General features: G+C 40.4%; 3 protein-coding genes and 1 long non-coding RNA gene across 9 annotated transcripts in view; 2 read left to right on the forward strand and 2 right to left on the reverse strand.

Moving 5' to 3' along the window:
- Positions 1-8316, reverse strand: part of LOC1272584 (protein Fe65 homolog) — a 37380-nt gene extending 29064 nt beyond the window's left edge. For 2 of the 6 annotated variants that reach the window (XM_061662376.1, XM_061662370.1), the window contains exon 1: positions 7834-8316. The gene's annotated coding sequence lies outside the window, so the exon portion shown is untranslated. Of the gene's footprint in view, positions 1-3993; positions 4046-7833 lie in introns of all 6 variants that reach the window. The other 4 variants (XM_061662375.1, XM_061662382.1, XM_061662384.1 and 1 more) reach the window with 4 other exon arrangements.
- Positions 8317-8536: 220 nt separating this feature from the next.
- Positions 8537-9385, forward strand: LOC1272581 (ninjurin-2). The gene is made up of 3 exons (XM_311490.3): positions 8537-8788; positions 8856-9041; positions 9115-9385. The coding sequence occupies exons 1-3, from the start codon at positions 8699-8701 to the stop codon at positions 9298-9300; spliced, it is 462 nt and encodes a 153-aa protein (XP_311490.2). The 5' UTR covers positions 8537-8698; the 3' UTR covers positions 9301-9385.
- A 1512-nt stretch (positions 9386-10897) lies between these two features.
- On the forward strand, positions 10898-12382 carry LOC133394048 (uncharacterized). Its single transcript, XR_009766582.1, has 2 exons — positions 10898-12096; positions 12176-12382. It is a non-coding gene; the product is annotated as an uncharacterized LOC133394048 (long non-coding RNA).
- On the reverse strand, positions 12373-14632 carry LOC1272580 (transcriptional adapter 3). The gene is made up of 4 exons (XM_311489.5): positions 13973-14632; positions 13219-13903; positions 12692-13088; positions 12373-12621 (listed from the first exon to the last, which is right to left on the reverse strand). Exons 1-4 carry the CDS (start codon positions 14226-14228, stop codon positions 12457-12459), a joined length of 1503 nt encoding a protein of 500 aa, XP_311489.4. The 5' UTR covers positions 14229-14632; the 3' UTR covers positions 12373-12456.
- Positions 14633-14649: the final 17 nt, after the last annotated feature.

A 14649-nucleotide genomic window follows, 5' to 3' on the forward strand; every position in this document is an offset into this window, starting at 1 on the left:
GCTTCATGGCCACACAACAATGATAGAACGATGGCGATTGTTGAAAACATGACATTTTCTCGTCCGTGTTACTTATTCATGTGCCGGTTCAGTGCTGGGTTCAATCGAAACGATGTCATTAGTGTCACAATCGTTCGTTAGTTTAATCGTTCGTAAAATTCATTTGATGCAAAAGCGATCGATAGTGTTCCTGATAGATAGCAGTAGTTAGGAAGCCCTAGAAACACTTTTCATAATGAGCAGGGATTGTTAATTAAAATAAATCAGTCGAATGAATATTACTCATATGTTGTTATTTAGCTGATTCTCTAGTAATATTACTGTTTTAATAAAAACCCATTTGTTTATAGGCCCCCAAAAAATGAATGACTTAAATCAAAGTTTATGGGTTGGGTTTTCGGATTTCGTGCCCTGGTGCACATTATCGCACGCAACGTTCAAGTGCCGATTAAACAATTAGGCTAAATAAATTTTGATTTTCTTTTCCACTGCTAAACGCACTTATTGTATGTTAGCAATATTTCCAGTGATTTGACTGGGAGCAGAAAGTGTGATTGGTGAACTTTTGATGCTTTTGTTTTCCTCCTCACCAGTCGCCTTTAGGAAAATGGGCGCCCTAAAATGTTAAATAGAAATGGAAAGTATGCATACCAACTTGGCCCAATCTTACTGTTCAAACACACCGATATCTTCACACTGGGCGTATTTGAATGCATAATTAAGTAGCACACAAACGTTACCCACCAAACAAAGAATGAAGAAGAAAAAAACTGTAATCAGACCAGGGCAGGATGAACCTGACCAGTGGTAAGAATCGGAATGGTTCCCCTTGAGCCTGCAGACCCGCTCGCAAGCCACAGTGGCCGGAAACTGTGTGGACATAAAGCTCAATTAAAATGGCAGCAGCTGGAAGCAACCAGCACCAGCCCAAAGGTGTAACGGATATAGTGTACTCTAACCATATACTCCAAATTGATTGGCGACCTGCGATGGGGTTTGTTGTTGCCCAACGGAACAAAGGTACGAAATGTTACGCTTGGGTGAAGTTGCTCAATAATTGCCCAACGGAAGCAGAGGCGAAAAACACACAAAACAAAAGAACTGCTGCAATATTCTTGTTTGTGATGTGCAGTAACTTTTCGTGCCGTTGTGGCTTAAGATTAGACAGCAGCATACGGACACACCAATGGTACGAAAAATGAAAGCAGCACAAAGGAGCGAAAAACAGGTAAACGCAAGAAGGTGGAAAATTCAGGACAATCACTGCGGCGAACAAGAGCAATAACAGTAAACTAATCCATGGCATTTGTTTTCATTTCAGTCGCAGTCGTGCCCAAAAGCTGAAAATGCCACGAATTCTTAAGATTCTTCCAACACTTGGAAAGCGCATTGGGCAAGAATGCGTGGTGTAAGGTAGCTTTTGCCTTTATTTATGGTATGTTTTGCTTCCTTTTTAGTTACTCATCATCTGATATCACATCCTATGCTTGGTTGTGTTGTGTGTATCTTATGAGCTGTGTGTATACGCTATATAGTGCGGACTCTTCGTCATATCGAGATCTAAACAAACGATCTATGGATTATGTTAATCGATGGTTTAGTAAACTTCCTAACACCACTGATAATGCCAACTTTTGTTTTTCATAATCTTAATGTAATATCCAAATTACAACTGAATTACCACAGGCGAGTGGTACCCTGTCTCAGCTGTTGTACGCACGCTATTACAATATCTTAGCCACTCTGGCTTCAAATCCAACTCAATGTTGAGTTTAAAGTGCAGTGGAACTTTGTTCTAGAATCCGATGTACCTCGCACGTCACAAGATAATATGTTGTTCGGTAGTGGTGCTGCGTTTTATTACCACTTTTGTTGGTCGCATATCTCAAATCGTTAAGAATTCTATACTAAGTTTTGTACTGCATGAATTTTTCAATTGATTCTATTTCCAAAACCAAACAAACCAGCTGGCACCTCTTGCAGCTTCTTTCTGTTTTGTATGATCACTAGTGGCTAGTATTAAATCATCTCTAAACTAAACATTACTACGACATTGTGTAATGGAGATGTTGGCATTCGAAGCATTACATATCTTGTTCAGGACACAGTACAAGTTTACGAAAAACAGGCAATGATCACATCTTTGTACGTAAAAAATGAGTTCACTAGCAAGAGATTCCCATTCCAATTCATGATGTCCTTAGGAGCTACTTTCAGAATCAAATGATCGTCTTTTCTCTCTCTTTTTTGTGCCATTCAAATTTCATATGCTCATTTTGTAGGGTTCCTTTGTGTATGGATGGAGGATGTCCTGAAACTCATTTCGTGCAAATCACCAATAGTTATTTACAAATTGGGAACCACAAATTTACTTGCGAATCGGGATACTTTCTGCACTGCTTTTGGCCCAACTAACTAGACAAATATTTTAGATGATGCTGTAATAGATTAAACGCAGAACAATTGAGCAACTATTTTGGACACTACGTGAGGTGGCCACACCGAATGGCATCCTATGTCGAAGCGTGGACCAAGGATTTCATCTGTCACGGGCTTTCAATTAATTAGTTTTTTTCCCCTCCATGCTAACGCCTCCAGGTGATGGGATCTTCTTCGAGGCTGCACTACACCGACTGGGGAGAGATCACGTTCTTGTACGATTACCCTTGGTTTGCTGAGCTAAGCTATAGGCGCATGACAACAAACGCCCCATCAACGTGGATAACAAAGCCATTTATGAACTTGGCTATATGTGACTGATTGATGTAGATTAGATGAGGATATTACAGGGTTTTCCAAATCACGTGCACATAATTATTCACCATCTCCAAGATATTTTTCGACAACTGTCAAATGTTGTATTTGATTCATAATGAAATTTCAGCTTTTACACCAAGAGCTGCCAAACTCAATCCAGCGTGAGATTTGTTGAAAATCATGCAGAAGAAATTATAAATTACGATGATGCAAATGAAATATCAGATTAATGTGGAATAACATCTTGCACGCGGTGTATAACAACGTTTACATTCGAAACTTGAAACTCGGAAAACCCTGTATGTCTAGCTCAAACCATTTGAAATTTAAACTCATTATAGATTTAAACTCATTTTGTTGAGTTGCGCGACTTACTGTCTGTATCTTTGCTTCTAGCAACAACCCCCTTTTTAAGGATTGTCCTACTTCTTTTAATTCTTTTACTCTACGATCTACACGATCGTGTTAGCTTAACGACTAGGATTTTCAATAGCTTGATAGGTGTTGCTTTTTTCATCAATACTTTTGATCAATCGTCTAGTGCAGGGGTCTCCAAACTACGGCCCGCGGGCCGCATGCGGCCCTCAAGAGCTTATAATGCGGCCCACGATGACTTTGCCAGAGTTAATATAAATATTACATTATTATGAATTTTTAAAATTAAAATGTATTTTTTACTTTTCTTAGACAAAAATCAAGCTTTAGTAACACGAAACTGTACAAGTATCGTTGGTATTTTATTATAAAAACGAGATTTAAACGTTCACTCATCAGTTAAAGGTAGCGTCAAATGACCCTCAACATAGTTGTTTTTGAAGCAATGCGGCCCGGGAGCTGAAAAGTTTGGAGACCCCTGGTCTAGTGAAACCGACTAACAAAATTACCTTCGAATCAGAATAAACTGCAGGCGAACCTTATCTTGTCAGTGGAGGTAACACCTTTTCTATTTCAAATGAGACTAGCCGTTTCAATCAATCCATTCCATCCTACGTTAATTTGATGTAACGCGCAGTGCAATCATTTGAAGGCTATAATTTGCAAACGATTAACAAAATATGTAAAGGGTTTCTTAAAGTTATTTGAAATGAACGCAATTGTTATGTCATGCATTGAAATTTCTCATTCGGTCTTAACATTGTGCACAAAACCGCACCAGCATAACAGGCGGCCTATTACAAAATATCAACAGGCCACAAAAAAGGGAAACGGGGATGGTAGGACACAAAAGTTGCTTACCTCCGCTGGAAGGAATCGTTTCAACTGATGACGCATAACAGATCCAGGTCATCTTGGGAGGGATGAGAGAAGATGAGAAGTACAATATTGTACAATTTTGTTTTCATTTCGCTTTATATTTATTCATCCCGCAAGAGTGCGCTGCCGCTAGCGTAACACACGGCTGCAAACATAATCCTGTGCCGTCTGCTCACAGCGCAACACACTACGCAACACAACGTAAGCTCGTAAGAAATGCAAAAAAAAAACTGTGGAAAAAACAGAATCACAATCACTCTAGGAGACGAACGTGGATGGTTCGGAAATGGAGACATTTGGGACATGTCGTAAGAAAGACACAAGTTCTAGTTTGCGTGAAAGGACACCTCCCCAAGGGAAGGAAATGTTTCGTTCACGTACTGTGTACAGCTGCCGTTGTTGGTGCGTTAGCCAGGGCAGCGGTACCGCGTGGTAGATGTTTGTATTTCATGAATATATTTATTTCTTGTTGGATCAGACAACTTACCCAAGGCGCCGATGTGGATTCGCCACTGCTCTAGGCCACAAAACATACAGCCCGACCAACTCAACTCTACTCTACTATCATTATAACAAAAAATTGCTAGCAAAAATGAGTTTCAAGCAATGCATTCGCTCCATGGTCGGGGGTCTATTAGTAATATGCTAGAGTGCAATGTGGTTTGCTTCGGTTTAAAACTCGATTTGTTTTCATTACATTGCAAATGTATCGTTATCGCTTGGGCGTGTTGAGTTTAAACGGGAATATATCTCCTTACATCTTTTTTACTGGTCACCCAACGGAATGGGAAGACCAAATTAGGAACATTATTCTCCTCTAAACTATCCTCCAGTCTGAAAGCGTGAGCAACGTCGTTTAGTGGGTTGTGGGCAGTCCGTAGCATCAATGGGTATTGGTGTTTTTTTTTTTTTTTATTGCCAGTTCAAATACCACTTGACTCTCAATTTAGCCTAAAACCTGACGATTTGCGATGCATCGCTCGGTTAAAGGTTGCATACTAAATTGAAGTAATCGAACCTTAAGCGATTTCTACGGTGCAAACCCATACCGAGAGCAACACGAAGCAGTTTGAATTTCGACCAATCTAAATGGAACCATGCCAGGCCCTGTGCACTTGATGTCTTGCTCCTTGGGATCTTTTTTCTGCGATATCATCCACATTTTATGCCTGCAGTGAAGTCTGTTGCCACTACTACGGATGCTGCTACTGCTGCTGCTGCTGCTAAGCGAACCACACTACACTCGTCCGAACGTTACACACAATCAGTAAGCACTTTACCTGTTTGCCCGTAGAACCTTCAGCGGAACGAGCTTTCAACAACCCCGCAGCTTGGACCGATGCCAATCGTATAAGGGAAGTTGGCACGCTAGAAGGTGCTGCATTCACCTGGTTAATATAATAGGAGGTGGTGGAATTATTCCAGTTGGTACGCGGCTCAAGTATTCCACGAACGTGTCGGCAAGAGTTTAAATTGGAAGTGCAGCAAACGTACGGTTGCTGCTTCTATGACCGCCACATTTGCTAGCAAACTAGAACAGATTTCACGCGGTCCAGTTTGCGCGCTAATGAAAATTTACTGACAGTAATATTTCCTATCACCGCTGATTCATAGCTGTGTGAAAACTTTTTCAACTGAGCACATTGTTGGTTTAGCTTTCGGGAAGCTCAATCATTGTTCAATATTTATGTGCCAATGTCCCTATGGAAGCTTTTGGATTAGTAGTGGCATTGCAGTATACGTAAAAGAATTTATACAAAATCACCCATCAGTGGTGTTGTTAAGGATGCGTTTTCTAGAACCAACCCAACTGAGCTGTAGGAAAATAAACCAGGGCGACAGGTCAATCTTTGTTGCACCGTAACTGAACTGCAATTGCACGGAAAACATTTTCATTAAAACATAAAAACTAAATCCAGCTTAACGTTGGCTCGTCTGGTATGAGCTGGTGTACAATATTGATGCCGTCTATCCCTGCTGGATACTTTGTAACAGCGGTATTGCTTTTCCGGTCAAACATGATCCACTACAAGCATTCCGATGACGGAAACGCGTAAAGTGCACTAGAGGAAAGTAATTTACGAAACGCAAATAATGTTGCACGTACGATTCGCAACAGCTGGGCATTGTGCTCAATTCAGAGGACACAATGTCACAACGCAGTTTGTTTAATGTTGAACTTTAAATTAATGTTCTTCTAATATAGTGATTGGAGTAGGTATAGGAATACTTTCAATAGTCTTATTTTATGTCGCGCGCCTAGATCTTTGCTACGAAACGACGAAAAGGTGCGGGTCAACTTTGAGCCACGTTCAATTTTTTAGGGGTAAGTGCGCCTATTTCAGTGCTCTCTAACCTGTTTTGCTTCACATCCATTAAGAGCATACATTTTGTAGACTTGGTTCAAAGTTTTTGATCAAAAATATGTATAAATCTTATGCTAGATATACCTTTTGAAAATTTAATCTTAATTGTGGGAAAAAATTGCACAATATGTATAGTAATAAGCTTATCATTTTCAGAAATAAATTCTTTCGTGGACCACATCTGTTAACGCCACGTACCACAGTGGCGTGGGTGGTTCGCGGATCACAGGTTGTAGACCACTGGCCTATTCAATGGTCCATTGAATAGAACAAAAACAATTAGTTTGTATTTCACACAATATGTATTTAAATAGTAAAATTGTGGAGTTTCGGAGGACACATACATTTGCGTACATTGAAACGTTTTACTTTTATATCTATCAAAAGTCTGGTTACGCAAAGTTTTGCTCGAACTAGCAAAAACTATTTGAAAAACAAAACAAAGACTCGCGAAACCCGTTGATACATTGAATATTAAAATTGCTTCGATCCTTGTGACAATTCCTTGCAAATGATACAGCAACTTCTTGTTCGCCACCGTCACCACAGGAGCATCATCATCATCATCATCACCATCAACCCACTCGGATGGTTCTATGGAAACAGTGCAAGAGTACGCGAGAAGCAAAGGAAAGTCCTTTTTTGCGCATTAGCACTAGCTTTTTCTACCTTCTATCTTCTACCTTGGTCCAATAAAGGGCAAAGCATCACGATGCATTTGAAATATACATGAAGTATTCACCACGATTGTGCACGTTCTCGTCCTAGACGCAGAGGTGAAGACGCAGCAATAAGCGAAACCATGAAAGTATGCTACCGAATCGACCTTTGTGAAACTGGATCGATCGGCTCAATGGAATGTGTCCCGTTTGCCACTGTACAGTGCAAAAAGACAAAGGGACCCCATCTGAAATATAAACAAATTAATATTGTAGAGAACAATGCGAATGTTTTATGCTTTATGAGAAAGTTTTTTTGCTCTCATTTCCCTTTTGCACGTGGTGCGGAGAGGGTAAAACTTTAGCGGAACAAATTAATATTTAAACAATTTGATTCCTTGAGATTCCTTAATATTGGAAAAAGATGGAATTTTCAATTAATGTTTGGTAGTAGTTTGCAAATTTGCAATTCAAACATTTATAATGACTTTTACTAACAACAGGCTAAGGATTTCAAACACATCTATATTGATATTACCAAATCGTAATATCAATTGGATATGCACGCATATTAAACTAGGAACATTCGATGTATAATTACTACCATTCATATGTAGCTTCTCGACTCCACGCAATAATTATAAAACGATGGTTTTGTAACCATTTCGTACTAATGTATTGCAGAAACATGGTTACCATCCGTTGTATAACATTTTCATGTACATTTCTTATACGTTCAAAGATTTTCAACCATACAAGGAAAAATACAATACTAAAAGTTGTATAAACACACTTACCACTTCTAAATTCCAAAAAATGGTGTTACCAAATGTATGCTCGGCACAAATTAAGATACACTGTAGCAATCACTTACGAGATTCGAACCAAATCAATAAGGCTACCAGATATGCGAGCAACTGTCGAACGATTTCGTTTTGCTGTTATCACTTCAGAAATCACCAATTACACCACCCACTTACACGCTTGAATGTCGCTTTCGTCCGAATGCGTTTCTACACTTTTGCATGCAGATAAAGAAAAACAATCGTCGACGGATAAAATATCTCCTCAAATCCATTAAACAAACTCAACAGACCACAGACGAGTGGACGACCATCCTTCCTGGACAATTTTACAAAAACAACAGCTCACCAAAGTCCTGACGCTTGTTCAAGGGCTGCCGTCATTCGTCGACAGTTCGGACACAGTGGGGCAAAATCCGGTGCATGCGCATTTCGCCCGTTCTAATGCCAACGAGCCCTCTAGTATGGAACCAAAAACGCATTAAACCTTGCCACATGCTTTGCTCTCCCTACCGTTTGCTCGCAAACGCATTCAATGCCAATTTTTAAACGAACCGTTGTAAGTATAATTAAACTAGAGTTGTGCGGTTAAGTTGGAGTCTTCTCTTTGTTTGGGTTATGGAACGCTTATCAGCAGGCAATAGATAGTAAGGCAGCTCTTTTTCACAGCCAGCGTGCGTCTCGCGCAGATTGGGTATCACGTTTGCTAGTTGTTCTTCAAAACAACATCAACGAAAACGTATGACATTATCGTGCTGCGATAAGATTGCATTGAAAAAGTTTATTGGAAATATTTCACGAGAATGCGTGCCGTCAGTAGCTGATGGAACAATTACAGCAATAGACGCTAGTTGTGATCATGGCAAACCAGAAGTTTGGCGAACAATCGGGTAAGGCGTCACAGGTTGAGCGGAATGAAGACAGCCCCGACATTTCGGCAAAGGATATAGTAAGTGATTTTACAGCTGGGCACTCTTAGCCGCATTTCAATCCATTTCCTATTTATTTACTTTCAGATCCAAGGTATCAAGGGACTGAACTTAAACAGCTATGCCACGCGCAAATCGATTGCACAGGGCATGCTCGATCTTGCATTGCTAACTGCCAATGCATCACAGCTGAAGTACATTCTCACTGTTGGCGAGACGCATCAATTCTATCATTTGCTGTTAGTGTTAATCATTGTGTCTATTTCGCTACAGGTGAGAAGGTCCACCCACACAAGTTTTGAGGAACCAAATATTTCACGTATATTATTTGTTTCCCCTGTGGCAGATATTCCAAGCCCTTCTCATCATCGTTCTGGCAGTTGTTTTTGATATCAACAAAGTGGAAGAGCAGAAACGTACTGATATCGTAAATAATATTCTTATTGCGTTTACAGTAATCAGTGTTGTAGTGAATGTTATTATCAGTGCCTTTGACATGAAGTCACAAACAGACATTCTGAAACAAAGCTGATCATGCTTGAAATAGCATCATTAACTCAACTGATTGTAATCATAAATAAAACAACGAACAAAAGTGCTATTTACCTCTTGTAAAACACAGTACTCAATGATTCTTAGATAAATATTATAGGTGTTTTCAAAAACGCTGATTTCGGTGTGATTTTTGCAAAAAAAAAAAAAAAAAAAAAAACAGAATTGTGATATTCCTGATCGGTTTGAGTCCATTCCACGGTTTATTGTCATTGCATTGTGATTAGGATAATCATAACTATAACTAAATATACAATGGCAGGAATCATAGACTAAAACGAATGCTGCACGACTAGAATAAAACGGTACTGTGGCGGATCGGCACTCTATGACGCGGCAGATAATTTTAGGACCTGATACATACATACAGCATACAGTTCACGCTTGGTAATCTACACTTGATCGGGTTAATTATTACATTACAACCTTGTAATTTAGAGAATAGAAAGATATTTATCTTTTTAACCATAATTCACTATTTTTGAACGAACACTATTTCATCTCTGGGTTTCAGTGTGGAAGTGTGGATTATCGAGCGTCCCAAGTCACAGATTAAGGTTAAAGGACTGGAAAATCAAATAGCCATAGAAAAAAACGAAAGCTCCATAGCTTCATTGGTTTACTCAATAGATGGCGTATTACAACTCATCATTACAGAGTTTCCCACGATTTATTGATTGGTTCCCATTAAGTTTTGATGGGTTCCCATATATTTTTTGGTGCGTTCCCACGATTTTTTGGTCGTTTCCCAGAATTTGTTGGTCCAATTGTATTGATATCCCATCGGAAAATACCAATAAATTATGGGAACGAAGCAAAAATCCCTGTATATGTATATGTGGGAAATCCTGTATATGTCATATGTCATTGACTGTCTTTTTCTTGGAATGTGTTTTGCCTAACTTCATCTAATCATAACCTACATAGCCTTCTAGCTTTCTTAGCAAAAATCTATATGAACGGTTGTATGGTCAGATACGTGAATATCAACACCAACGACCATTACTCAAATCTCACTTGCTACAGTGCTGGAGGTTTCCGTTGGAGTTTAGTATTTAAACAATCGTATCGCCGTTCTAGTTCTAGCGATGCATAACTTCAATGCGAAACCATACAACAGTACAGAGGAAATGAGAAAGCTCTCCTCTCCTCCAAGCGATTGAAGCTCAGCTGGTTGGGGTATCCCACCAACAGATAGCGCCACCAGCTTTTTTGCTATTTTTAGAATGCATGAGTCGTTTGCCGTCTGCTAAACGAAGTCTTTCTATATTCCGTTTAGGTAGAGTGCTTGAGTCGTTTAGAACCCGTTTAGTGGTCGTTTAGTGGATTTGTGGCACTTGGGCAGAAGGTTGGAGAAAAAGCTCTCAAAGCAAGGAAAGCTCCACTGGCTGGGTAGCCCACCAACAGATGACACCACCAGCTATACAATTCATGTAATGACATCCACAAACATCCACATCCTACAAACATGCGCAAATTTTAAAGAATTCTACGGGAAAAATGTGAAAACTTGATTTTACGTTTTCTATTAAATTGAGAATGCAGCTTACGCGGTTTCTCAATCATTCTCGCTTCATGAAGAGGCAGTATTGACTGATCCCAAATGTCATCTTTTTTTTAATACTGTTTGACAACAAGCAAAGCAGTCATGATGTTGTTTTCGCCCATAAAAACAAACGTAAACAATACCATCATTACAAACATGAATCAAAAATATCATCCACTGATTTAAATTGTGGAATACAAATTCCATCTATAAAATACTTCAACTGTGCAGTTAATACTTTCGTTTGGAGTAGTATTATGCTGAACGAAAAGTTATCTTCAACGGCTCTCCATCGCGCTAGCGAGAAGCCCAAATGCCAAAGGAAAATGTTTACAATAGCTGAAAAAATTAAACTTCTCGATATGCTTAAGCAAGGTAAAAGCTACGCTGCCGTGGGTTGGTGCTACGGAATCAACGAGTCTTCAGTACGCTACATTAAAAAGGATGAAATAAACATAAGAGCGACGGCTGCAGTTTCCGTGAGCAAAACAACAAAGCGTATAGTAACGCCTCGCAATAGAGCCATCATAACGATGGAAGCAGAATTAGTTTCATGGATAAAGGACTGCAGGCAAAAACATGTTCCGCTAACTACCAACGTAATTTGTAGCAAAGCAAAAACGATTTCCAAAAATTATCTGATAGTATTAGAACCGTGACAGACACAACAGCATCGCGCCCGGCCAGGTTCAATGCTAGCAATGGATGGTACGAGAAGTTCCAGAAACGACACGGATTGCGGAGTATTCTATACGGAGAGCCAGCCTCTTCCCATACAATAAACTTCAATGGCAAAGAAAATGATGCGAATGAATCCCTTACCGCCAAGAGCAGTCAGCACAAGACAGAACAAGTGTGCTTCAATGAAACGGTTTACGAAGACGAATATGAAGAATCTGAACAGAAATTGGTTTCAAATTTAGACAACTTTGATATAGAAATGGATCATCTCACAACCATCGTAACATTAACCAAGGAAATTCAACGTATGACAAAGCAATGGGATCCGCTGAAAAGTCGCTCATTGAAATTTTCCAATACAGTTAATTTAGCCTTGTCTGTGTATGAAGAGTTGCTAGCAGAAAAAAAGAAACAGGATAGGATCCTGTCAAATTGAAAAAAAATCCTTAGAAATAGGATGATGGTCCTTTTATTACTTTCACCATCTGAAGCTATACTAATGAAATGAGCTCAAAAATTGTGAAAAAATGACTCCAGGCAAAAATGAGGGTAAATGTGTGAAAGAAAATAGCTGAATTAATTATCACAAAACCTGAATTTAATTATTTTTTCTGTTTCCTAGTAACAGTACAAAATTAAAGGCATTGTTGCTGGTAGATAATATCATTCTGTTCAGAAACAAACCCGAACAGCAGAGATATTGGAACAACAGTGATACTTCGTATGACAAAAATAACTAACATAACGGAAACACCTCATTCATGGAAATATGAAACCAGTGCCACATAGTTATTAAAATAAAGTAAATTAAGTAGGAACACCATGTTAAATATAACCATTTAAACGTGTTCTATATTGATCATACCGAATACATCTTTGTTGCTCACGAAATCGCAGTTTAACGGCATATTAGTTGGTAGCTCTTCCAAACGGCCCATGGACAGGCATTAGCTCCAACTGATCCGAAAGACGCTTTTGCTCCTCGGTCAATCGATACACCTCATCTCGTTCTTGTTTGGTCAGTGGACGACGCTTAAGTCGAGCCGCAATCACCTTCTGATATGTGTCCATTATCTGAAATGGGTTCAGTATAGATTTTTGTTACTGAGAAACAAAGTAGCCCGGTTGAAAAAACCTCCCTTACCTCCTGATCTACTCGGTCCAGCTTACGCTTGACTTCGATGCGTTTCATTTCATCCTTTGCCATCGATTGTAGTTTACGTATTTCGTTCGAATTGTACTCGGCTATTACCGCCAGCTCTGTGCGAACGCGGTTGATTTCTGATAGGATTTCATCGTCCTGCTGACTTTTCGGCATATCGTCCGCGTCAAGGATGCCCTGCTCGATTAGCTCCTTGCGAAGCCTCCGCTCGATACTGATACCATTTTTCAGCAATGCCACGGCACTGCGAGCATTATTGCTATGGGTAACATCGGAGCTACTATTGCTGTTCTCGTTGCTGCTACAGTCGGGATTCAGGTTCTCCTCCATCAGCGCCGACACCAGTCTTTGTGTCAGAGGGCCAGTGATACCCTCACCCCTAAAAAAAATCCATCGAATTATCGTTTTGTAATTAAAACCATATGAACAGGGAATCTGATAACAAGGAACAGGGGTCTGGCTGCAACTTGTTAAGCTCTAGCAAGCAGGCTACAACAAATACAACTTACATTAACTTTTCTTTTTTACTAACGTCGCCATTGGTTAGGGGCTTTGATTTGGATTTGGAGCTAGCTGAGTTTGCAACACCATCCTGTTCCTCTTTTATGTCATCCGCCGCCCACTGAGTGCTGTAGTGCGGTCCCAGCTCAGGTATCGGAGGAATCAGTGGGCCCGAATACTCTTCCAACAGATCGTCCAACAGTTTCAGATCTTCGTGAGAGATCGGCATACAGTACGGCTCGACTGAGAGCCAAAATTTGTTGGGAGTATCGTTTTTGGGCACGATCGGTTTCGTACTATCGCTGCTCAAATGTTGCAAATGATGATTTTGTGGCAAAAATGGAACCGCATCCATACTATCATCCGTATTTTGCGACGGCGCCGGGGAAGGTGGGACAAGCGAAGATGAGTGTTTCATTTTGGACATTTTGATTTGATGCCCAATTAGCTTTCCGGCACTTTCGCGCAGCTTTTGCTTCTCCTCCAAGCGTTTCCGCTTGCCGGGAGAAGAAGGGGCTCGCTCCAAATGCTTTCCTTTGCGTTCCCGGCGTTCGTCAGCTTTGTCAATCGTTTCCAGCTCTGCCTTCAGCACCCGGGATCGCAGTGCGACCGTCGACAGTAGCAGTTCCAGTTCTAGCTGAATTGTGTCCAAATCTTCTGCCGGTATCAACTCTTCCGTCGTATTTGCCAGCGCTGATTAGGAAGGAGGGAAAAATGCGACTTAACTTTCAAACGAGCTTTGTACGCGTGATGCACATTTACCTGCAGTATATTTCGGCAAAACCTTTAAGTTGTCCGATGTTTTGATGTGTGGAAACAGCACTGAGTGATCCGGGGAACCGGGAGATGGAATACTGGCTACTGGTGACGGTTTCACCGGAGGCAGTTTGCTACATCCAGGACCGACACCGGCAGTGCCGGGGACAGCCGACGAACCGGTAGGGGCACTACCGGAAGGGAAACTACCCCGGCTCTTTGAAGATAGCGAAATACGCTTCAACAGTCCTTTATCTGCCATGGCTTTATTGTGCTAATAGTACGAACACTGTTTAATTTGTTTTCCAAGTTTTCAACCAAAACACCAAATACTCTATAGCTGTTCCCAAACAACACTCACTAACACTCTTTTGAAGGGCTTGGATGTCGAGTACGTCTCACACCAACACATGCATCATCTTTCTCCCACTATGCAATGCAAAAATCGTTCGATTCAACGTTGCTCGGATAGCTTTTCTGCTGTTCACAAAGTCCCTATGATTTTTCCACCTCACATACGAAGTTACAGTAAAGAATAATGTTTGATTAACACAGATTGCATGAATTTGTTTCGTTCGCTTTTCCTGGTCGTGCAAGCCACAGAAATTTTCCTTCCAATACAAGCGCTTATGTCAAATTAGACCAAAGCCGTCGACGAAAGGAGGGGCATTGATGCAGGGTTG

Source organism: Anopheles gambiae, chromosome 3, assembly GCF_943734735.2.
Source record: "Anopheles gambiae chromosome 3, idAnoGambNW_F1_1, whole genome shotgun sequence".
NCBI lineage: Eukaryota > Metazoa > Arthropoda > Insecta > Diptera > Culicidae > Anopheles > Anopheles gambiae.

Bases quoted from the DNA above. Each gene is read 5' to 3' on its own strand.
- LOC1272580 (XM_311489.5), bottom strand. From the start codon at position 14,228: ATGGCAGATAAAGGACTGTTGAAGCGTATTTCGCTATCTTCAAAGAGC. The intron at 13,089-13,218 runs GTAAGTTGTATT...GATTTTTTTTAG, and splicing joins AGTAAAAAAGAAAAGTTAAT to GGGTGAGGGTATCACTGGCC. The intron at 12,622-12,691 runs GTAAGGGAGGTT...AACCCATTTCAG, and splicing joins TGGACCGAGTAGATCAGGAG to ATAATGGACACATATCAGAA.
- LOC1272581 (XM_311490.3), top strand. From the start codon at position 8,699: ATGGCAAACCAGAAGTTTGGCGAACAATCGGGTAAGGCGTCACAGGTT. The intron at 8,789-8,855 runs GTAAGTGATTTT...ATTTACTTTCAG, and splicing joins ACATTTCGGCAAAGGATATA to ATCCAAGGTATCAAGGGACT. The intron at 9,042-9,114 runs GTGAGAAGGTCC...CCCCTGTGGCAG, and splicing joins TTGTGTCTATTTCGCTACAG to ATATTCCAAGCCCTTCTCAT.